Raw genomic sequence first — 25,555 nt, forward strand, 5'->3', positions numbered from 1 at the left:
AAAAAATCTTAATTGTTTATTTCTTAAAACTTTGTTATTTTTTCAAATCAAGAGGAGAAACGTATAGACTCAAAATACTTTTAATATATTAGTCTTCCCTATTATAAGTTATGAATGATCATAGCTTCATAGCACTGGATGTATGCTGCATGAAAACAACTCCTTTTAATAGTGTTTCCCAGAATTTCACTTTTGGTTAGGATATAGAAAGACATGCCAGACAATCCTTCACACTGTAGTAACCAGAAATAAACAAGTAAGTTTTTAAAATTATAAAAAATTTAAACACATAGAAGTACTTTGGATGCAAATGAATATAAAAGAACTCAGTTTCAGAAAGGGATGACGAGCCTTTCCTAGGTAAGTACAAAGCAACAGCTGTTTTCACCCCAGGGACGTTTTCTAAGTCTGGACATAGTAGATATTGGATTGGGCCTGCTATAGACAGAAGGACATAGCCAAAGTAAGAAGAAACCAATAGAGATTTTAATGGTTGTGTGGGCTATGTGACATATTTGAATTTGGAGGAACCCAAATGCCAAGCTGGTTCTCCCCACTATCCATGCTTTTGCTCAGCATGTAGTGACACAAGAGACCAAGGGTTCAGCTGGAAAGACACATAGAGAGATGTCTTTAGTCTTAGAATGCTTAGATCCCAAAATCCTACTACAGGGAAGGGCCAATCATATGGCAGGACAATTCTTACTCTGAAGACATTTGAAACCAGAAGTAAACCACAGCTTAATAATGCTGTAACAAAACTCTGACTTAGGTCAACTCTCAATTGAACTGATTAGCAATGCAACCTAGCTACCTGAAATAGGGGGGAAAAAAACATGATTTTTGTGCAGGAAAATAATACCACCTGGCCAGGTGCGGTGGCTCACGTCTGTAATCCCAGCACTTTGGGAGGCCAAGGTGGGCGGATCGCCTGAGGTCAGGAGTTCGCGACCAGCCTGCCCAAGATGGCAAAACCCTGTCTCTACTAAACATACAAAAAATTATCCAGGCATGGTGGCGGGCGCCTGTAATCCCAGCTACTCAGTAGGCTGAGGCAGGAGAATCGCCTAAACCCAGGAGGCGGAGCTTGCAGTGAGCCAAGATTGCGCCACTGCACTCCAGCTTGGGCAACAAGAGCGAAACTGTCTCAAAAAAACAAAAAACAACAAACAAACAGACAAACAAAACACCTTAGCCTGTATAATTATGTTATACACAATGTTTAACATACAATCAAAACTTAAAGTTGGAAGTCCTAGCCAGAACAATCAGGCAAGAGAAAGAAATAAAAGGCATCCAAATAGAAAAAAAAGTCAAACTATCTGTCTTCTCTGACGATATGATTCTATGCCTAGAAAACCCTGAAGACTCTGCCAAGAGGCTCCTGAAACTGATAAATGACTCTGGTAAAGTTTCAGGAACAAAACCAATGTACAAAATCAGTAGCATTTCCACACACCAATAGCATTCAAGCTGAAAGTCAAATCAAGAATGCAATCTGGCCGAGTGTGGTGGCTCATGTCTGTAATCTCAGCACTTTGGGAGGCCGAGGCGGGTGGATCATTTGAGGTCAGAAGTTCAAGACCAGCCTGGCCAACATGGTGAAACCCCATCTCTACTAAAAATACAAAATTAGCTGGGTGTTAGTGGCATGCACCTGTAATCCCAGCTACTCAGGAGGCTGCAGTAAGCAGAGATTGCACCACTGCACTCCAGTCTGGGCAACAGAGACTCTTTATCAGAAAAAAAAAAAAGAAAAGGAAAGCAACTCCATTTACAATAGACATACACACACACATACATGCACACACCCTAGGAATACATCTAACCAAAGAGGTGAAGATCTCTACAAGGAGGACTACAAAACACTGCTGAAAGAAATCACAGATGACACAAATGGAAAAACATCCCACGCTCATGGATTGGAAGAATCAATATTGTTAAAATGGCCATACTGCCCAATGCAATCTACGGATTCACTGCTATTCCTATCAAGCTACCATGATTACTTTTCACAGAACTAGAAAAAAAATATTCTAAAATTCAGATGGAACCAAAAAAGAGCCTGAATAGCAAAGCAGTCCTAAGCAAAAAGAACAAAGCCAGAGGAATCACATTACCCAACTCCAAACTGTAAGATTACAGTAACTAAAACTGTAAGGTACTGATACAAAAATAGTGACACAGACCAATAGAATGACTAGAGAACCCAGAAATAAAGCTGCACGCCTACAGCCACCTGATCTTCAACAAAGTGGACAAAAGCAATGGAGAAAAGACTCCCTATTCAGTCGATAGTGCTAAGATGGCTTGCTAGCCACATATGGAAGAATTATTGGCCCCCTACCTTTCACCATATACAAAAATTAATATGGATTGAAAAGTTAAGATCTCAAACTATAAGAATCCTAGAAGAAAACCTAGCAATCCACATTCTGGACATTGGCCTTGGGAAGGGATTTATGACTAAGTCCTCAAAAGCAATTGCTACAAAAACAAAAATTGACAAGTGGGACCTATTTAAACTAGAGAGCTACTGCATGGCAAAATAAACTATCAACAGAAAAAACACACAACCTACAGAATGGGAGAAAATATTCACAAATTATGCATCCAGCAAAGGTCTAATATCCAGAATTGATAAGAACTTAAACAATTGAACAGGGGGAAAAAAACATTTAAAAATGGGCAAAAGATATGAACAGATGCTTCTCAAAAAACATGCAAGCAGCCAACAAATATATAAAAAAAATGTTCAACATCACTAACTGTTAGAGAAACGCAAATCAAAAGTACAATGAGATACTATCTCATACCAGTCAGAATGGCTATTACTAAAAAGTTAAGAACAACAGATGCTGGCAAGGCTGCAGAGAAAAGGGAATGCTCATATGTTGTTGGTAGGAATGCAAATTAGTTCAGCCACCATGGAAAGCAGTTTAGAGATTTCTCAAAACACTTAAAACAGAACTACCATTTGATCCAGCAATCCCATTACTGGGTATATATCCAAAAGAAAATAAATTGTTCTACCAAAGAGACACATGCATGCATTATGTTTACCACAGCACTATTCACAACAGCAAAGACATGGAATCAACCTAGGTGCCCATCAACAGTAGAATGAATAAAGCAAATGTACATATATATCATAAAATACTATGCAGCCATAAAAAAGAACAAAATCATGTCCTTTGCAGCAACATGGATACAGCTGGAGGTCACTCTCCTAAGCAAATTCATACAGGAACAGGAAACCAAATACTGCATGTTCTTACTTACAAGTGGTAGGCAAACATTGGGTACTCATGAACATAATAATGGCAACAACAGACACTGGGGACTACTAAGGGGAAGAGAGAGGGAGGGGAACAAGGGCTGAAAAACTAACTATTGGGTACTATGCTCAGTACCTGCATGATGGGATCAATAATACCTCAAACTTCAGCACCATGATTATGCCCATGAAACAAACCTGCACATGTACCCCTTGAATCTAAAAGTTGAAATTCCTTTAAAAATAAATAAATAAATAGGCCTGGAGCAGTGGCTTATGCCTGTAATCCTAGCACTTTGGGAGGCCAAAGTGAGTGGATGGCTTGAGCCTAGGAGTTCAAGACCAGCCTGGGTAACATCACAAGACCCCCTCTCTACTAAAAATACAAAAAATTAGCCAGGTGTGATGGTACATGCCTGTAGTCCCAGCTACTCAGAAGGCTGATGTAGGAGGATTGCTTGAGCCCAGGAGTTGGAGGCTGCAGTGAGCCGTGATTGCACTGCTGTACTCCAGCCTGGGTAACAGAGCAAGACCCTGACTCCAAATACTCACTTCATAACAGAACCAAAAAAATAACAAAGTCATGAGAAGTAGCTGATGACCACGAGAAAAAACAAACAAAACAAACTTATAGATGACCCAGATTTATAAAGTATAAAAAAGAATAGATTATAAGATAGAAAAAATAGAGGAAAAAATATAGAATTTTAGCAGAAAAAAGGAATCTCTGAAAAGAACCAATTGGACACACTAGAACTAAAAAAATCAAAATATGTGAAATTAAGAATTCATTGAATGCGCTTATCAGCAAATTGGACAAAGCCAAAGAAAGAACCACTAACCTTGAAGATAGGTCAATTAGAAAGTATTCAAACTAAAGTACAGAGACAAAGTAATGAAAAACAAAAGAAAAAAAAAAGAGCCATGAGAGACACATGAAACTATATAAAATGGTTTAATATACATGTCACTGAAGTTCTGGAAGGAGGAAGCAGAAAAAATTAGGACATAAAAAGATAATTACTGAAAATTTTCTGGCCGAGTACAGTGGCTCATGCCTGTAATCACAACTCTTTGGGAGACTGAGCCAGGAAGACTGCTTGAGCCCAGAGCTTGATACCAACCTGGGCAACAAAGTGAGACCTTGTCTCTATGAAAAATAAAATAATTAGCTGGGTGTGGTGGCACACGCCTATAGTCCCAGCTACTTGGGAGGCTGAGGTGGGAGAATTGCTTAAACCTAGGAGGTTGACAATGCAGTGAGCTTTGATCATGCCACTGCACTCCAGCCTGGGTGAAAGTGAGACCCTGTCTCAAGAAAAAGAAAAGAAAATTTTCTGACAAAACACATCAACACACAGATTCAAGGAGTATAGCAAATCCTAGGCAATAAAGTACAAAACAAAACTTGGCACATAGTCAAACTGCTCAAAACCAAAAAAAAAAAAAAAAAAAGAATATTAAAACAACCAGAGGAGCATAAATAAGAAAAATGCTGGACTTCTAAGCACAACACTGAATGGCAGGAGTCAATGAAGTAACATCTTTAAATGCTGGGGGTGGGACAGGCTGGGGGGGGAATGCCTTGACAATCTAGAATTCTATATCCGTGAAAATATTCTTCAAAAATAAAGATTAAATAAAGACATTTCAGACAGACGAAAGGTGAGAGAATTTGTTGCCAGAAGACTCACATACACACAAATACTACAGGATGTTTTTTAGGTTAAAGATAAAAGACCCCAAATGAAAACATCTATCTGCTGGAAAGAATAAAAGCACTAGAAAGGGTAGCATAAAAGGCTTTTTTTTTTTTTTCCAAATACTAATACTTAAATCAGAAAACAACAACAATGTATTGTGGTGTTTACAAAATACATAGAAGTAAAACATATGACAACAATAGCATAATGGACAGGAGTAAGTGGATAATGAAACTATACCATTTAAGGTGCTTATATTTTTTGTTAACTGGTAAAATACTAACTGTAAAGTTGTAATAAGCCAAGGATATATACTGCAATCTGTGGAGTGATCACTAAGGTAAAACTATAAAGCCAACAGAGAAGATAAAATGGAGTGATAAACATTTTTTGAAATCTAAAAGTCAGTAAAACAAATATAGAACACATTAAAAAGCAAAAAGGCAATTTAGCACTATTTTTCCAACTGGAATCTATGGATTCATTGCTATATTCATAAGAGTATATAAGAGTTCTTCAAGAAAATATTAAAATTTTATGTTTTCATTCCAGTGTTTAAAAATCATACTAGCACATCCTGAATCATCTTGATAGTCACCTTAATCTGCCATAAAATGCATATTAGTATTTGAGCATAAGAATTTAAAAAACAGACAAAAAAATAAAGATGGCTTTAAGTTAAGTGATGTCTTAATGATTTGACAGCTCAAACAAAAACATGTTGCAGTCCTATCAGTAAAGAGAAGACGTGGAAGAATTGAATCATCACTTGGCAAAAGGTGGTTTATGAATGCTGAACTCAAGAGAATCTTCACTGTACATTTCACAATAGAAATTCCCGTAAAGTGACAAATTAGTTTCAGGCACATATTTCATTAATTGTATTAAATTGAATTTGAGATTGTTTTGTTTGTAATGTTATTTTATTATTTCTACTTGAAGATGGAGTCTTGCTCTGTCACCCAGACTGGAATATAATGGTGCGATCTCGGCTCACTGCAACCTCCGCCTCCCGGGTTCAAGCAATTCTCCTGTCTCAGCCTTCCAGGAAGCTGGGACTACAGGCATGCACCACCATGCCCAGCTAATTTTTGTATTTTTAGTAGAGACAGGGTTTCACCATGTTGGCCAGGCTGGTCTCGAACTCCTGACCCCACGTGATCCACCTGCCTTGGCCTCCCAAAGTGCTGGGATTATAGGTGTGAGCCACCACGCCTGGCCTGTAATTAATTTTAAATTGTATTTTGGTTTTCTATAACAGCTATAAGCAGCAGATGAGTATATACATATTTAGGCTTCATTATAATATGTATAAATTACATGAAGTTGGAAATGTGAGTGGTGTCTTTTTATTTTTAATTTTTAATTGACAAATAAAAATTATATACATTCAAGGTGCAACATGATGATTTGACAAACATATACATTATATAATGATTACCACAATCTAACATATCCATCACTACCCATAGTTACTGTGTGTGTGTTTGTGTTAAGGACTGTTTCCTTTAAAAATAAAGTGAGCGTACTACCTAAATTTGAGAAACAAAGCCTTATTATGTTACCTACAGGACGTTTTACTGCTTTCATTTCTACCTAATAAAATACACAATAGTATTTAGTATGCAATACTATATATTACCCAATAGTGTAATATACTATTACAGTACGCATACTAGTATTTTAAATCACAAGATAGAAAATAAAATATTTTTTCTCGGCCAGGCACAATGGCTCAAGCCTGTGATCCCAGCACTTTGGGAGGCTGAGCTGGGCGAATCACCTGAGGCTGGGAGTTCAAGATCAGCTGGACCAACATGGAGAAACCCCATCTCTACTAAAAATATAAAACTAGCTGGGTGTGGTGGTGCTTGCCTGTAGTTCCAGCTACTCAGGAGGCTGAGGCAGGAGAATTGGTTGAACCCGGGAGGCAGAGCTTGCAGCAAACCAAGATTGTGCCATTGCATTCCAGCCTGGGCAAAAAGAGCAAAACTCTGTCTCAATAATAATAATAATAAATACTTTTTTTTTTTTTTTTTTGAGACAGTCACTCTGTGGACCAGGCTGGAGTACAGTGGTGGGACACCACCATGCCTAATTTTTTGTATTTTTAGTGGAGATGGGGTTTTGCAGTATTGGCCAGGTTGGTCTCAAACTCCTGATCTCAGGTGATCCACCCATCTCGGCCTTCCAAAGTGCTGGGATTACAGGTGTGAACCATTGTGCCTGGCCTGTTTAACCTACATCTTGACAGGTTAACTTTGGTATCATTTAATAGAAGGTACCCAAATTTACTTACTGTTATTAACAATAAGTGGTCAAAATAGGGGATTTTCCTCAAAACAGAATAATTTCACTCATTTAATAAATCTTGGTAAACAATTGAGTCATCAGATGAATTTATTATGCTGAATAAGTCTTTTTCATGTGTTTACTTACATGATAGTCAGCTTCAGGAAGTTTAATGCCAGGAAATAAGTCACTAGTTATTCCATTAAATAAAGGTATATCATGTGATAAAAACTTTGGTTCATTTACATCTTTAATTGATCGAAGAAGCTAAAATTACCCAAAAAGTGCAATGTAAGTTAGTTGCCAGCATTTGCAACCCCGCTTCTCCCGCCCCGACCCGACCCACCGCACCCCCCAGCCAAAAGTCAAAGTTTATTTTACATTGCTTTATGGAATCCCTATAATAAAAAGCCAATACTATGCTTATCGAGCCAAAAAGTCTTCATATTCATATGAAGTATAACAATAACATAACCCAAAAAACTACCATTTCAACCTCATACGAAAAGACAAAGCACACCCTCTCAAGTGCCTATTTGTAGTTCCTGATTAACCTCACTAAAGAAAATTATCTTTCTACTGAAACTTTCACAATGCATATATTTAATACTTACAAGTATATCTTCATTTTCATTCGGGTATTTTAGTTTTAGATTGCCAGCAGCCACTAAAACGGCTTTTACTGCTCGCATTCCATAGTCATAATGAAATTGTGATGAGAGCTGCTCTGAGCAAAGCCTATAGGTCATTACTATTTTCACAGACAGAGGTTTTGCATTCAAAAATCCGTAGGAGTAGAGGGATATTTCTGCTATAAGGGCATAGTTTGGAACCATCATAGCCACTGTTCTAAAAAGAACCTGAAGTATAAAATAAATGAAATATATCATTTACATAAATGAAGCTGTTTTTAAGCTGAGCATAAGCATTCAAGGTGTGGTGTTGTCAAGCTTATTCTCCAAATGCAGCACCTTTTTCTAAACTATAGTTTTTTCGGTAGTACTTTTAATATTTTTATGCAGTTAATATTTTTTTAGATGTCTAAATAAGTTTTGGGAGGGAAATTACAATGTTATGAAAGAAATATCATTTTGAATGGATTATGCTGGGTTTTTTTTTTCACAAACTTACACTCTTAAAAAATATTGGCTGGGGTACAGTGGCTGACGCCTGTAATCCCAGCACTTTGGGAGGCCGAGGCAGGCGAATCACGAGGTCAGGAGATTGAGACCATCCTGGCTACCACGGTGAAACCCCCGTCTCTACTAAAAATACAAAAAATTAGCCAGGCGTGGTGGCATGAGCCTCTAGTCCCAGCTACTCGGGAGGCTGAGGCAAGAGAACCACTTGAACCCGAGAGATGGAGGTTGCAGTGAGCCGAGATCATGCCACTGCACTCCCGCTTGGGCAACAGAGCAAGACTCTGGCTCAAAAATATAAATAAATAAATAAATAAATAAATAAAATTACCTTAAGATTGTCCGGCAATTCAGAGCGTCCTGCATAACCAGGATTCATGGTAATAGCCACAAAGCAATTCGGATTGAGCTTAAGTTCTGTCCCTTCAAAAACAAACACATCCAACTTCTGTTGAATGGCTCTCTGAATGCAAAGGATCTGTTGAGCTACCACTGACAACACTTCCAACTCAATTCGATTGAATTCATCAAAGCAAGCCCAAGCACCAGAAGAAGCCAATCCTTTAAAAAACTAAGGACAAAGAAAAAAGGAAAGTGAATTTTTTCTCAGGAAAGGATATCATCTCTTAAAACAAATATCTAACACTTTAAGCCAGAATTGAAAGTTAAATTCAGTAAAAGTTCCAAGGATAAAAACAAGGTCTTTACTCCTAAAATGAAAGTCCAAATAATATTCAAACCACATTCATATGTTTAAACATGAGTTTGCTTCCATTTATCCAATTAGACCTAGCTGTACGTTTGTAACATTTAATATTATTGATTCAGCAATTTAACTACCTTTCCCATTGCTAGATAATCTAGCCCATCAGAACAGTTGAACACCACACACTGTACAGCAAGAGCTTTAGCCAAGTCCTTGGTGGTTTCAGTTTTTCCTGTGCCTGCTGGCCCCTCTGGAGCACCTCCAAGGTTTAAATAGAAAGCACCTATCTGAAATGAAAAATACATGTGAAAAGAAATCCATGCTTAAATTTAAAAAATCAACAGACACTTGTTTACCAAATGGATCTAGTCTGTTCCATAGCTTCAGAGAAGCCATTATATAATTACATTATTCAGTTAATGTTTAGCACAAATTTTTCTAGCTGCTCAAAGAGAAAGCATTTTAAAATGTTCAAAAAAGTGAAAATGTATCAAAACTTCCATGTCTTCTTACACTTTCATAGGTATCCCATTTGCCTTTAAAAACAAAATCTAGCCTTGTGGGGGTAAAATTGGTTCAGAAAGGTTTTAATTAGAAGTGTTTGTGGAGATGGTTGTGGAGGACAATAATGATACATTCTGGATGGCTCACCGCAAAGAGGGTAAAACACCAGAAAGTGAGATCTATAAATGGCACCTATCATTGGGAAAAGAAACAGATGACTTATTATATAATTCTGTCTATAATTTGCCTGGCTATTGCCTTTTACACTTGGTATGTTATCCATTTTCTACTTACCCATAAAACTGTTCTATATTTCTCATTACCAGTAGTATCACTTTCTACCTTGTATTATACTTAATTACGTACATTCTTTTTTCTCATCAATTAGTCTTTAAGGTGCTTAATGAAAATATCAGCAGTATTTGAATTATTCCTGGGTCCCCACAATGACTGGAATAGTGGCTGGAAATTTTTAGAAACATAATTTACAGTCAGCTCTAACTATGGAGTCCATTTCACGAGAGTTTCAAATTTAACTTCTTTAGAAAAAGTAGGGCTAAGTGACCAAGGCTGTGCATATAAGCGGGGTGGGGGAATAAGAGAACTCTGTACTTTGCTCTTAATTTTGCTATGAACCTAAAACTGCTCAAAAAAAGGTCTATTTTTGCTTTTTCGCAACAGGTTTGCTGCCAGAACACAGGTGTCATGAAAACTACCCCTAAAAGCCAAAATGGGAAAGGAAAAGACTCGTATCAACATTGTCATCATTGGACACGTAGATTCGGGCAAGTCCACCACTACTGGCCATCTGATCTACAAATGCGGTGGCATCGACAAAAGAACGATTGAAAAATTTGAGAAGGAGGCTGCTGGGATGGGAAAGGGCTCCTTCAAGTACGCCTGGGTCTTGGATAAACTGAAAGCTGAGCGGGAACGTGGTATCACCATTGATATCTCCTTGTGGAAATTTGAGACCAGCAAGTATTATGTGACTATCATTGACACCCCAGGACACAGAGACTTCATCAAAAACATGATTACAGGGACATCTCAGGCTGACTGTGCTGTCCTGATTGTTGCTGCTGGTGTTGGTGAATTTGAAGCTGGTATCTCCAAGAATGGGCAGACCCGAGAGCATGCTCTTCTGGCTTACACACTGGGTGTGAAACAACTAATTGTTGGTGTTAACAAAATGGATTCCACTGAGCCACCCTACAGCCAGAAGAGATATGAGGAAATTGTTAAGGAAGTCAGCACTTACATTAAGAAAATTGGCTACAACCCCGATACGGTAGCATTTGTGCCAATTTCTGGTTGGAATGGTGACAACATGCTGGAGCCAAGTGCTAACATGCCTTGGTTCAAGGGATGGAAGGTCACCTGTAAGGATGGCAATGCCAGTGGAACCACGCTGCTTGAGGCTCTGGACTGCATCCTACCACCAACTCATCCAACTGACAAGCCCTTAAGCCTGCCTCTCCAGGATATCTACAAAATTGGTGGTATTGGTACTGTTCCTGTTGGCCGAGTGGAGACTGGCGTTCTCAAACCCGGTATGGTGGTCACCTTTGCTCCAGTCAATGTTACAACTGAAGTAAAATCTGTTGAAATGCGCTATGAAGTTTTGAATGAAGCTCTTCCTGGGGACAGTGTGGGCTTCAATGTCAAGAATGTGTCTGTCAAGGATGTTCGTCATGGCAACGTTGCTGGTGACAGCAAAAACGACCCACCAATGGAAGCAGCTGGCTTCACTGCTCAGGTGATTATCCTGAACCATCCAGGCCAAATAAGTGCTGGCTATACCCCTGTATTGGATTGCCACACGGCTCACATTGCAGGCAAGTTTGCTGAGCTGAAGGAAAATATTGATCGCCGTTCTGGTAAAAAACTGGAAGATGGCCCTAAATTCTTGAAGTCTGGTGATGCTGCCACTGTTGATATGGTTCCTGGCAAGCCCATGTGTGTTGAGAGCTTCTCAGACTATCCACCTTTGGGTCGCTTTGCTGTTCGTGATATGAGGCAGATAGTTGCGGTGGGTGTCATCAAAGCAGTGGACAAGAAGGCTGCTGGAGCTGGCAAGGTCACCAAGTCTGCCCAGAAAGCTCAGAAGGCTAAATGAATATTATCCCTAATACCTGCCACCCCACTCTTAATCAGTGGTGGAAGAACGGCCTCAGAACTGTTTGTTTCAATTGGCCATTTAAGTTTAGTAGTAAAAGACTGGTTAACGATAACAATGCATCGTAAAACCTTCAGAAGGAAAGGAGAATGTTTTGTGGACCACTTTGGTTTTCTTTTATGTGTGTGGCAGTTTTAAGTTATTAGTTTTTAAAATCAGTACTTTTTAATGGAAACAACTTGACCAAAAATTTGTCATAGAATTTTGAGACCCATTAAAAAAGTTTAATGAGAAAAAAAAGGTCTATTTTAAAAAATAAGTAAACCACAAAATGGTAAATATTTTTTATTTTATTTTAAAAATCCAAGAGAGACAGCTAGTGTAAAAAATGCAATATCAGTGATACTTCATCCGTTTTATTTTATTTTTTGAGACAGGGTCTCGCTCTATTGCCCAGGCTGGAGTGCAGTGGTGAGATCTTGACTAGGTGCACCTCTGCCTCCTGGGCTCAAGCAACCCTCCTACCTCAGCCTCCCGACTAACTAAGACTACAGGTGTACGCCACCACACTCAGTTTATTTTTTGTATTTTTAGTAGAGAAGAGGTCTCACTATGTTGCCCAAGCTGGTCTCAAGCTCCTGAGTTCAAGCAAGCCTCCTGCCTTAGTCTCCCAAAGTCCTGGGATTATAGGCGTGAGCTACCACACCTGGCCAATCTATTTTAAATTTATAATGGATGCCATATTGTTAATGCCCATTAACTTGATTGCTGAAAACCTCGGGCTCTTCCTTTTCAATTTTAAGAAAATGTTCACAAACATGTTATCTTTATTATGAATAATAAATATATTAGGAGACTTTTTCTCAATGTCTAGTGTTGTATTCAAGCATTTAACATGATTCCGGGTGGGCACAGTGGCTCACGCCCGTAATCCCAGCACTTTGGGAGGCATAGGCAGGTGGATCACTTGAGGTCAGGAGTTCAAGACCAGCCTGGCCAACATGGCGAAACCCTGTCTCTACTAAAAATACAAAAATTAGCCAGGTGATTACAGTGGCATACGCCTGTAATCCCAGCTACGTGGGAGGCTGAGGCAGGAGAATCACTTGAACCTGGGAGGCAGAGGTTGCAGTAAGCCAAGATCACACCACTGTACTCCGGCCTGGGTGACAAAGTGAGACTGTCTCAATTAAAAAAAAAAAAAAGGTGACCTGGTGGGGTGGCTCACACCTGTAATTCCAGCACTTTGGGAGGCCAAGGTGGGCGGATCACCTGAGGTAGGGAGTTTAAGACCAGCCTGAATAACATGGAGAAACCCCATCTCTACTAAAAATACAAAACTAGCTGGGCGTGGTGGCGCATGCCTGTAATCCCAACTACTCAGGTGGGTGAGGCAGGAGAATTGCTTGAAGCAGGGAGGTGGAGGTTGTGGTGAGCTGAGATCCCGCCATTGCACTCCAGCCTGGACAACAAGAGCGAAACTCCTTCTCAAAAAAAAAAAAGGTGTTGAATATGATTCTGATTTTTACAACTCAAAGTTGTTAACCTCCACCTTACAAGCATATCACAGCTTCTGACTTCACAGAGGTAACAGACATGACATCCTATCTTGAATTAATCTGCTCAACAAATATTTAGGGATAACTGTGTCCTTGTTCAGCACTAGAGTAGAGAACAAGACAGACATAGTCCCTGCCTCCCTGCCCACAGGCAGCTACCCAATAAAGAGTTTGGTGAAATCTTTTCTCCTAGACCCCATTGTTGCCCTACCCAAAGCCCCTTTACCCAGCCATTGCATTCATCCATTTGCTGTGTCAGTTGCAAATAGTTCACAGCTGCTCTTTTCTCCTTATCAGCAAGAAAATGCCTGAAAGCTTACTCATATCCCTGCCCCAGGGGTGACCCTTAGTCAATGACATTAAACAGGTACAAAAGCCAGACCCCGCTGGCTTTGAAGTGGAATAACTCATGCCATTCATGCTTCAGAGCACCCTGTGAGATCAGGCTGCAACTGTACGTCTCTTGAAACCACATCTTTGCTTAGCTTTTTACTGTCCCATCCTGCTGTCCTTGTTTCCCTACAGGTTTTTACTAAGAACATTACCTAATCCTTTGGCAAGAATTGCCACTTCATTTCTGTTTTAAGAGAACTCATTCGAAGACACTTTAATTTCACTTACTCAGCACAGGTAGAGTGGTACTTCTTGATGCTCCTTCTCAATTCCCATAGGTAGGGTTGCCAGATTTAGCAAATAAAAATACAGAATGCCCAGTTCAGTTTTATTTCAGAAAAATAGCCAGGGCCAGTGGCTCATGTCTGCAATCCCAGCACTTTGGAAGGCTGAGGCAGGCAAATGGCTTGAGCCACTTTGGAAGGCTGAGGCAGGCAAATGGCTTGAGGAGTTCAAGAACAGCTTGGGCAAGCAACATGGCTGAAACCCCATCTCTATTTAAAAAAATACAAAAATTATCCGGGTGTGGTGGCATCTGCCTATAGTCCCAGCTACTTGGGAGGCTGAGGTAGGAGGATCTCCTTGAGCCCAGGAGGCAGAGGTTGCAGTGAGCCATGATGGCACCACTGTATTCCAGCGTGGGCAGCAAAGTGAGATTCTGTCTCAGAACAAAACAAAACAAAGCAAAACAAAAATTCTATTACAGTGGTTAGCTAGTCAGGTATGAGCAGAGCCAGAAAGCGCTCCCCACCCCACACACACCAGGAAAGTCCAGTGACCACCAGTTGATGGTCAGGGGTTGTTAACTGTCTCGCTGAAATAATAATTGGTCACAGCTGATGCCAGGGATGGGCCTCTCCTAACAAATAGAAAACACCTGAAACTGGTGATCAGCTGCTTCCCCATAAGATCTCAGGAGCTGGGTGAGTGGGGAGAAGTAATGCAAGATCTAGGAAGCATGCCAATGTATAAAAGTCAAAAGGTCAAGCTGCATACTTGATCTCTCAAGTCACCTGCTTGGGCCTCCTCGAAGTGTACTTTACTCCCTTTCGTTCCTGCTCTAAAGCTTGTTAATGAACTTTCGCTCCTGCTCTAAACCCTGCCTCAGTCTCTTTCCGCCTTATGCCCCTCAGTCGAATTCTTTCTTCTGAGGAGGTAAGAATTGAGGTTGCTGCAGTCTCGTACTGATACAGATATGCTCCACAGGTAACATATTTTGGTCTCATGTGACTTGGGTAATTTTCACTGCTACCATTCAGATAAACAATGAATAATTTATTAGTGTAAGTATGTCCCATGCAATACTTGGGACATATTTACTTATATGAAAAAATTATTTGTTGTTTGTCTGAAATTCAAATTTACTGGGAATCCTGTATTTTATCTAGCAACCACATTCCCAGGGTTTTTATAGTTACAGCTGTGTCTTCCATAGCTTCAGTTCTGGATCTCAGGTCTCAGCACCACACCCATACATTTCATCTCTCCATCCTATTTAACAGCACTTATTTGGTGTCCTAAGGCCCAAATGTACTTTCCTCATCTTCCTGTCATCTCTCCCAAGACTCCACTGCAAAACTGATACCATTTTCCAAAGCTCCAGTTTAGTCATTATATTGTCAATACTCCCCTTTTCCTAATTACCCCCAATCAGAGTGACTCACAATTTTCATACGGTAAAATGTCTTGTATGCTACAAAAGCACCAGAAGTAAATATTCATTATTATAATTTTGCATAGAGAGAATTTGGGATTAGAAAGGGATAACTATTCAACTACTGCAGGTAAGACAAGTGAGAAAAGATGTTGTTACAGCAAAAAGTAATTGTTTTTTTTTTTTTTTTTTTTTGAGGCGGAGTCTCGCTCTGTCTCCCGGACTGGAGTGCAGTGGCCGGATCTCAGCTCACTGCAAGCTCCGCCTCCCGGGCTTACGCCATTCTCCTGCCTCAGCCTCCCGAGTAGCTGGGACTACAGGCGCCCGCCACCTCGCCCAGCTAGTTTTTGTATTTTTAGTAGAGACGGGGTTTCACCGTGTGTGAATTAAGATAATTTAAAAGCATACCAACGTTCTGTAACACCTGTCAGTTAGAGGTGTAATGACAAGTCGAGGTGAGTTACCAAGATATTCATAAGCATATTTTACATTGCAATTAATGATACGAACTCGGGCATTCTCATTTTCCCAATAATATCGGAGCTGAGCAAGCCACTGGAAATCTGTATCATGTGAGACACCTAGAAAAAATAAGGTAAAATAAGACACATGATCCTTACATGGAAATAATTTTTAAAATAAGTATTTTATCTTTTATAACAGCAAATATTAAAAAATAATTCATGTTTGCCAACTTATAAAAAAGATTGTGTTAAAAAAATTCTGGAGAGAAAAATACATATAGTACAAGTCTTTGTTTCCAGATGCTATCAACATTTTATCTTTAAAAATCAAAGAAAAAGTCACCTACCCATTTCAATCATGTCCATGACCACATCTCTAGCATGGACATCAATAGTAACCAAAGCCCCCAGAGTGGTCCTGGTCTGCTTAGACAACTTTCCCCTTACCAGCTCAACAATCTCATTCAGTTGGTTCTGAAGTTCCTTATAATACTTCTTTAATCCCTACAAAATAAAAAAAGGCAATCTAATTGATGTCATATCATACTTAAAACATGTATTTTTATATATTTAGCCTTTTATAAAACAATTCTGACTTCTTAATCTATCTCAATATGGAAATGAGTCCAAGCGTGGTGGCTCATGCCTATAATCCCAGCATCTAGGAGGCTAAGATGGGAGGATCTTTTTTTTTTGAGACAGAGTCACTGTTGCCCAGGCTGAAGTGGCAGGATCTCAGCTCACTGCAAACTCCGCCTCCTGAGTTCAAGTGATTCTCCTGCCTCAGCCTCCTGAGTAGCTGGGACTACAGGCATGTGCCAGTAGGTCTGGCTAATTTTTTGTGTTTTTAGTAGAGACGAGGTTTCACCACGTTAGCCAGGCTGGTCTCGAAACCCTGACCTCAAGTGTTCCAACCGCCTTGGTCTCCCAAAGTGTTAGGATTACAGGCGTGAGCCATGGTGCCAGGCCCAAGGTGGGAAGATCATTTGAGGACATGACTTCAAGACCAGCCTGGCAAAGCAGAGAGACCCCTGTCTCTATAAAATTTTTTTTTAATTAGCCAGATGTGGTGGTGTGTGCCTGTCGTCCTAGCTATTCAGAGGCTGAGGCAAGAGGATAGCTTGAGCCCAGGAGTGTGAGATTATACTGAGCTATGACTATGCCATTGCACAGCCTGGGTGACAGAGCAAGACCCTGTCTCTAAACACACACACACACACACACGGAGAAATGAATTTTGTGAGTGATTTTGTCTAAGCCCACTAAAATATTAAGAACAAGTTCTTGGGCCAGGTGCAGTGGCTCATGCCTGTAATTCCAGCACTTTGGGAGGCTAAGGCAGGCGGATCTCGTGAAGTTGGGTGTTCAAGACCAGCCTGTCCAACATGGAAAAAGCCCACCTCAACTAAAAATACAAAATTAGCCGGGCATGGTGGCACATGCCTGTAATCTCAGCTACTTGGAACAAGGCTGAAGCAGGAGAATTGCTTGAACCCAGGAGGCGGAAGTTGCAGTGAGCCAAGATCATGCCATTGCACTCCAGCCTAGGCAACAAGATCATAACTCCGTCTCAAAAAAAAAAATAAAAAGAACATGTTCTCAATGAAGTTATAATTTTAAGATTATATATAGAAACTGACAGATGTATTATCTTTGCAAACAATAGATAAGCTAACTAAGAAACACGGGATGGGGTCAGGCACTGTGGCTCATGCCTCTAATCCTAATACTTTGGGAGGCTGAAGTGGGAGAATTTCTTGAGGCCAGGAGTTCAAGACCAGCCTGGGCAGCATAGCAAGACCTCATTTCTAAAAATAATAAAATAAAATAAAATAAAATAAAACAAAACCTGGAATGAATGATGTTACTTAAAAGCACACAATGCTTTACCTCCGTCCCACCACTTATAACTTCCTGTGTCTCAGATGTCCAGAACATTTGAGAAACACAAAGCACAACTTGGCCAGGCCACTCTCGAACCCAGTCTCTTCTTGCAGATTCTGGATAAGCCTGAACAATTAAAATAAATTTCTAACTTTAAAAGGCTGCATGAGAAAAAATAGCTAAATATCTAGCAATAGAGAAGTGCAATATTTGGTACCTACATAGGCTAGAATATCATATAGTCATAAAATTGTTAAATGACTAAAAGACTCCCTCCAAATTTTGTAATTATTATGTTTTTAAAATATTTATTTATAAAAGAATGGAAAGATAAACACCAACATGTTAATAACGGGCAGATTTAACTGTTGATTCTTCTGGAAGTTGATTTCCACGTGATTTTTATGTTCCTTTGCTGTGGAGAGTTGTCAAGTTTTCCATATAGAATACCTATTACTTCTATCATAATACAAAAATTTTAGTAAACTTAAAAAAAACTAGTTAAGGCCAGGTGCGGTGGCTCACACCTGTAATCCCAGCACTTCGGGAGGTCGAGGCAATGGATCACCTGAGGTCAGGAGTTCGAGACCAGCCTGGCCAATGTGGTGAAACCCCCCTCTCTACTAAAAATACAAAAAAAAATTCGCTGGGCATGGTGGCGGGCACCTGAAATCCCAGCTATTAGGGAGGCTGAGGCAGGAGAATCACTTCAACCCGGGAGGCAGAGATTGCAGTGAGCCGAGATCACACCACTGCACTCCAACCTGGGTGACAGAGTCAGACTTTGTTTCAAAAACAACAACAACAACAAACTAGTCAAATAGATTATGTATATTGATGCCAAGATTTAATTGAAAAGGAGACTATACAATATAGTTAAAAACTGCACTAATAGTGCCCTTGTATTATTTATCCATAGCTTTTCTGAAAACTTATATGACCAGGGCATACAATTTCACAATTATATATTTGTTCAATTATGTACAATTGAACAATCTGTAGTTTTGAATTCAAGGTATACTTTCATTTTTTCTAACACTTTGATATTCAAAATGCATTTAAATGTATTTATGGAGGGAGAGGTTTAATCTTTTTAAAAATAGCTTTTTTTAACAGTAAATGATTTTAGCAGATCTGAACTGTAAATTGAAAACAACTACAGAATGAATTTTGAAGCTGATGCTAATGCAAATTATATTTTCAATAAAATAAGATCATCTTATATATATAAGAATGTTAAAATAGGATATCAGTATTGTTGTAAAATGCTTCTTAGTCATATTTAGAAATAAATGCAAATGATAAGCTGACCTAAGCTTCAAAGAAGGATGAATTGTGACTGAGAGCCATTGCCAGGTACACAGAAGGTCAATTTCTATACTAATTAAGGAAATACTTTCAGGGACAATGGTGGTTCTTTCCTATGTGTTCTAGTTTGCTTTGAATCATAAATAGTAAAAGGAGAGAAAAAGTCAAGATTTATCTGTAGGAACACTGAAGCTGAACAGAATAGCCACCACAAGAAGATGAGCTTCATAGGACTCTCGGTGAAGGAAAAAGAACAGTCACTCACATATAGTGAGTTGCTGAATATAAAGCTTCGATGCCTTTTAAAACTATTCTACTACTTTACAACTGCTCCTTTGTGGTCCTAAAGGCAGAAATACATGTGTTTATCATTCAAGATTAGGTTAATTGAATTAACATAAGTGAGATACATGTAGTGCCAAGTGTTATCTTTCTTTCAAATTTATTACATATCCCCCTTTAATGTTTGTTCATCTTATTTGAGTTCTTAAGTAGTTGTTTAAGTGTAAAATGCAGTACGTGAACTAGGTCATGCATCTACCACTCATATCTGAAGAGAACTGTCCTGCAGATCTGCATGTGCTAATGTGCAGGATTGTTTGCCTATGAAACATATCCACTAGCCTAGCTCATAGCATTTCAATTTTAATATATCTAAAATTGAGCTCTTGATCTTCCCCTAAGCCTCCACAAACCTGCTTCTCCTCCAGGAATCACCCAGAGTAAATGCCCCCCATATGTTCAAATCAGAAGCCTAAAAGTGATTTTTGAGACCTCCCCCTGCTTACACTTGTATTCTACAACCAGTTCATCATCAAGACCTGTTGAAATTAACTACAAAATTTATTTCTAATATTCTACTTTGCTCCATATCTTCTGCCATTTGCCTAGTAACAGACCACATCTTTTTTCCTTTATTTTTGGTTTTTATTTTTTGAACCTGAATCTCTGGCAAGCCAGCCCACATCATCTTTCATCTGAGCTAATCTGAGTCTCCTAATTTGCCTTCCTGTTTTCACACCTCCACTAATCTATTCTTTATACCATAGCCATAGTGGTATAAAAATATAAATCAGACTATGTCTCTTCCCTGATTAAAATATTTAGATGGTGTTCCATTGCATTTAAAATAAAATGCAAACTCCTAACTGCCTTCCTTTCCAACCTCATGTTACTTTACTCTCCACTCTGCTTACTCTATCCAGACATATTTGTCTTCTTTCAGGATCTCCCAAATCCCCAGTTCTCTCTGATCCCAGGGCCTTTACATAGGATACCTAGATGCTCTCTCACTTGTTCTTTACCTGGCTAATTCCTATCTATCCTTTGTATTTCAGTTTCAACATCACCTCCTCTAATAGCCTATCACTGGACCTTCCCCCATTCTAAATTATATACCTCTTATTTTTCTCTCTCATAATAACTTTCCTCTTTTATAACAATCATATACTATTTTCAATTCATAGCAATATCGTTATATTAATAATAATGTTAGAAACAAAGAATTAAAGAAAATAGACGATTTAAAATAGTAAGTACTTTAAGTGTTAATTTACTGGTTTTCAAAACCTCTTAAACAAAGCATTTGCAGAATATAGGGTATACATCAAATCCTAGAAAACACACCAGCCTGGCTGCAGCGATCACATCGTGAATACTCCGGAGCATTAGGTCTTCCACTTGAATGAGCCACTTTTCCACAGCACCCCGCGCTGCAGATGTGGAAATGAGTGCAATCAGCTCCACTCGCTCGCTCTCAGAGCTATACATGGCTTTAATGTCCAAATTGGGAAGGAACTCCAATTTAGCAATGCCCTCAAAGCATTTTTTTAAATGTGGCTGAACTCTAAGAGGATCTTTGGTCTCTGATAAAATCTCTAACATTTCATCATTAGATAAGAAGAAAAAACTAGGGAAAAACATGCAAATACAAAAGTTTTAGTTATAATTCATCACACATAAGAAAATGGTTTTAATTACAGCACAATTGATTATCCATCATACCGAGGGAAGAAAAGACGTTTCTTTTCAAGATATGCATTAAGACCTTTCATAATTTTCTCCAAAAGTTCATTGCAGTTCTGCAGTTTTTCCAATAAACCTGTTAAAGAAGTGGCAGCAAGAACCTAAACGAAACACATTCATTCAAGTCAGCACTTTTATGCCAGATATAATTATAAGACTTAAATATCAATCTATACTATACATTAAAATCTTTTAATGTTAAAAGGTTTACAAAAAAAGTCAAAGGTTTATAAAATTTGCAGTGAAATTTTTTGTAATGTAAAAACTATTAAAATTCAATGAGTTAAATATTTATCCAAAGACACTAGTTAAAATGACAAGTTATGATTGTCATGCATATTGTCATTTCTCCTATATTATTTTGAATGATGTGAGAAAAGTCTGTTTGGCCGGTGCTCGATTTAATTCTTACTTTTACTACTGTCAACCATAAATGTAACAATCTACAGCAAGGAGTTGGCAAACTACATCCTGCAGACCAAATCCAGCCTGCTGTCAGTTTTTGTATGGGTTGTAATCTAAAAATTATTTTTACACTTTCAGAAGTTAAGAAAATCAAGAGAAGAATATTTTGTGACATATGAAAATGTCAGTGTCCATAAAATTTTATTGTAGCACAGACACACTCATTCATTTTCATATTATCTCTGGCTGCTTTCTCACTGCAACAGCAACAGAATTGAGTAGCTGCAAAAAATACCTGTCCCGCACAGCCTAAAATATTTACTACTTGGCCCTTAGCAGAAAAAAATTGCTGATCTCTGATCTATAAGAAATCATGTTTCACAAAGATTCTGAAGTCAACAGGTAAAGCAAAATCCTTAAAACTCATGAATTTCAGTGCACTACTGACTCGCAGTAAGTCCAGCACAGCTAGTTTTTCATTCAGCATGGGAATAAATTGTTATTTCTTAAATTGAATGCCAGATGAAAAAGTGGATGCACATCTATGGAGTATGTGCACTGTGTGTATGAAAAATATAGTCTGTTTTTCAACATTTACTGGGAGAGACATAGGACTTGAGACCAATGGAGAGAACAGCAGATTCTTCCCCATCACTCCGAGTATACAGAGTCACTAGTAGAATGTCAGTTGAGTCACCTACACTATTCATTCTCTCTCCCTCTCTCTTGTTCTCACTCTCTCCTCTCTCCATTTGATTTGATTTATCTATTTATTTTATGAGGAGGAGAGCAGTGCGTGTTTATAGTAGAAGGCATGTGAATCAGATGTACATTTGAAGCAACTCCACCAGGTATACTAAAGAGTTACAAGCAGTATATCTTATGAATTGAAAAGTAAACTTATTTTAATACTTTTATGCTTTTTCATATTTTTCTGAACTTTCCAGTTTGTATACAATGAGCAAGTTTAATTTTTATATTCAGAAAAAAGTCACGTTTTATTTAATTTCCAAAAACAAAGGTTCACCTACTGTGAGAGAGAAAACAAACACTTCACCTTTGGATCTTTTGCACAAAACTTCATGATATCCCTCCAATGTCTGTCTACTGTCTGAAATTGACGCCCTTCTTCTGGCATCTGTTGCGTAATATCCTCAGAACAAAAGATGGGCTCTAAGTACAGCCATTGAGCTTGCACTTTTAACCATTCGTCAATTGTTTCTTGTATTCGAATCAAGCGGTCCTCCCAGGCCTTAATGAAAAGTATACTGCACTAAATTCTAGTTATTAAAGAAAGGTTATAAATTATAGCAAGGAAAATACATTTTAAATTTACTATTATTTTTAAATAAGTGCAAACATCTTACAGCTTAAGGTTACTTGTGTATGTGTTACAAAGGCTTAAAAAAAATGCTGACGAGTTGATGGGTGCAGCACACCAACATGGCATAAGTATACATATGTAACAAACCTGCACGTTATGCACATGTACCCTAGAACTTAAAGTATAATTTTAAAAAAAATATATATATATAAAAAAATTCTAAGAGGTCTGAGGTTTTCCTAAATCACTGGAACTCACAATTGGAAATGACTGTAACGTTATTTTGATCAGTTTCCTAATTTCTAGGTGAGCCATCTGGAGTCCCAAAACCATCCAAGAATATATCCTGCTCTACAGCAGTGGTTATCAACCACGGGCAATTTTGCCTCCCACCCCAGGGAACATTTGACAATGTCTGTAGACATTTTTGGTTGTCAAAACTGATGGGGGAAGATGCTACTAATGTCTAGTGGGTAGAGGCCAGAGATGCAGTTACACAACCTATAATGTACAAGACAGCCTCCCATCACAGAGAATTATAGAGCCCAAAATATCAACAGTGACAGGTTGAGAAATCCTGCTCTACATCAACACAATTTGGAGAAAAATGAACTGAAATGAAAAATAAAATGAAATAAGTCTCCTTATTCTCATAGATCCCCTAGAAATGACAAGATATTTCATTAGCCAAAGACCATTAATATAATATCTCTCTTTGGTTCTTAAATATATGCCTAAGGTCTAAGTGTCAAGAGATTAAGTCCATATCTTCGATTTTTAAAAAATCTGTAAGACAGCTTTTAAATTTGTCTTCTAAATTCCTCTTGTTAGACAAGTAAATTTCTACAAAAAAGTAATATCTTATCAGGAAAGGCTAGGTTAGCCTGCTTCTTGGGATAATGTCCAGCCTTATGTTCTCTTGGAAGAACATTACTCTGTTTTCTCCAAATAATGACAGCCAAAATCTTCTATAAAACACTATTTATGCTCATATTAAAACCAAATTGCCTTGGTTTGAACCCCAGCTCTGTCACTTATTAGCTAGATGAACTTAGGAAAATTACCTATCCTCCTATATGTTGGTTTCCTTGTCTATGAATACAGATAATAATAGTGCCTACTTTGAAGGCCTGCAGCAGGGATCAAGTGGGTTAATAAGTGTAAAGTTCCTAAAGCAGCATCTGAAACATAGTTTGAAATCAATTGATATCAGGGTAAAAAATCCAGTTGTCTTTCCCCAATTTATATAGGCCTCTGTTAGAATAGTTTTCATATCCAATAAGATATGAAATAATCTTGGAGCCTCAAATACCATTCGTTTTTCTCAAGGGAACAATAATTCATTAAATACTCTAAAAGATCCTCATGCTAGCTGTTTACAACTATAATTAAAGCATAGTTACTACAAGTTTCAAGAATGCAGCATAAAACAAGGTTTAGGTTTTCTTAAGTTAGAATAAGTAATACCACCTGTTTTCCTCTCGAGTCTATCACTGCCATTAGAGAAGATTTTAATAAGACATTTTTCTTTTAAAAATAATTTGTGTCTCAGATGTATATATTTCTATATTAAATTTTGAATATCATTTTGTATTTTATGAAATAAAATATCAAGATTATAGGTCTATGATTTGAATAAACACTTAAAAAGCCATTCAATCGGCTACTTATTACCATGAGAGCATATATGTAATAGGATTGCAATCTGTATAAATGACCAAGAGCTGATTATCATATTTAACATACCTTGATCTCGTGTTCAAATGGTTTGATGAAAGGTGAGCCTCTCATTGTCTGAGTTTTTATAATTTGATCATCAAGGATGGCCTGAATCTCATCCACTGAAGAAAGAATACAAACTCCAGTGTCACGATATAGACTTATATGAAAAGCAATATCATCCCAAGTTCCTATCATTGTATTCATGGCTTTCTCTAATGAAAATTCCTAAAAGGGAGGAATGAAGAAAGAATGGGAGGGTGAAGAAAGGATCTTATTTACTATATTGACTTTCCCTAGTGAATTCAGTAAGCATTTGATGTATTACATTATCATTTCCTTAAGATAATCTGTGACTACAGTATAACTTTTAAGTTAGAAGGTTTTTCAACAATTTAAAAATTCCTAAGGAGAACGATTACGTAGTTTTAAAAAATTCACTTGCTATGAAAACTACTGCTGTCAATATTAAAAATGGACAAGAGAATAAAATACCTGTAGGACTTTCTCTGAAGTGGCCTTTCTACAGACAGTCCATAGTCTGAAGATGTTTTCTGTGTACTTCAAGAACCCATTCTTTAGGGCCATACTTACCCTGCTAGAACACACACATATCACATGCCACACATACAACAGGACTCTTAATGAAAAAATTATGTACCAACACTAGCACATCATCCAACAACATCAGAATGTGGCAGAATTAAGAGGAGGTCAAAGGAATCATTTCTCATCTGGATTCAGGACAAGTAAGCACACACTTTGTTGGGGGGGGGGAAGAGTGTTTTGTTTTTGAGACAGAGTTTTGCTCTTGTCGCCCAGGCTGGAGTGCAGTGGTATAATCTCAGCTCACTGCAACCTCCACCTCCCGGGTTCAAATAATTCTCCTGCCTCAGCCTCCCGAGTAGCTGGGATTACAGGCACCCACCACCATGCCCAGCTAATTTCTGTATTTTTATTAGAGACAGGGTTTTGCTGTGTTGGCCAGGCTCGTCTTGAACTCCTGACCTCAGGTGATCTGCCCACCTCGGCCTCCCAAAGTGCTGGGATTACAGGCGTGAGCTACCATGCCCAGCTGGA

General features: G+C 38.5%; 2 protein-coding genes across 2 annotated transcripts in view; one reads left to right on the top strand and one right to left on the bottom strand.

Annotated features, from left to right (window-relative positions):
• The window catches only part of DNAH12 (dynein axonemal heavy chain 12), a 236,638-nt gene that overhangs the window by 134,105 nt on the left and 76,978 nt on the right, over window positions 1–25,555 (bottom strand). Inside the window, exons 18-28 of the mRNA XM_033210211.1 lie at window positions 24,503–24,703; window positions 22,490–22,684; window positions 21,007–21,128; window positions 20,629–20,911; window positions 17,701–17,820; window positions 16,158–16,314; window positions 15,755–15,927; window positions 9,252–9,404; window positions 8,743–8,982; window positions 7,887–8,132; window positions 7,420–7,539 (exon numbers count right to left, since the gene is read on the bottom strand). Of these exons, the coding sequence (XP_033066102.1) occupies window positions 7,420–7,539; window positions 7,887–8,132; window positions 8,743–8,982; window positions 9,252–9,404; window positions 15,755–15,927; window positions 16,158–16,314; window positions 17,701–17,820; window positions 20,629–20,911; window positions 21,007–21,128; window positions 22,490–22,684; window positions 24,503–24,703 (2,010 nt within the window). The remainder of the gene's footprint in view (window positions 1–7,419; window positions 7,540–7,886; window positions 8,133–8,742; window positions 8,983–9,251; window positions 9,405–15,754; window positions 15,928–16,157; window positions 16,315–17,700; window positions 17,821–20,628; window positions 20,912–21,006; window positions 21,129–22,489; window positions 22,685–24,502; window positions 24,704–25,555) is intronic.
• On the top strand, window positions 10,290–12,040 carry LOC117083034 (elongation factor 1-alpha 1-like). The gene has a single exon (XM_033210207.1). The coding sequence runs from the start codon at window positions 10,352–10,354 to the stop codon at window positions 11,738–11,740; it is 1,389 nt and encodes a 462-aa protein (XP_033066098.1). The 5' UTR covers window positions 10,290–10,351; the 3' UTR covers window positions 11,741–12,040.

This window comes from Trachypithecus francoisi, unplaced genomic scaffold (assembly GCF_009764315.1).
Source record: "Trachypithecus francoisi isolate TF-2019V2 unplaced genomic scaffold, Tfra_2.0 Lachesis_group0, whole genome shotgun sequence".
NCBI classification, from domain to species: Eukaryota; Metazoa; Chordata; class Mammalia; order Primates; family Cercopithecidae; genus Trachypithecus; species Trachypithecus francoisi.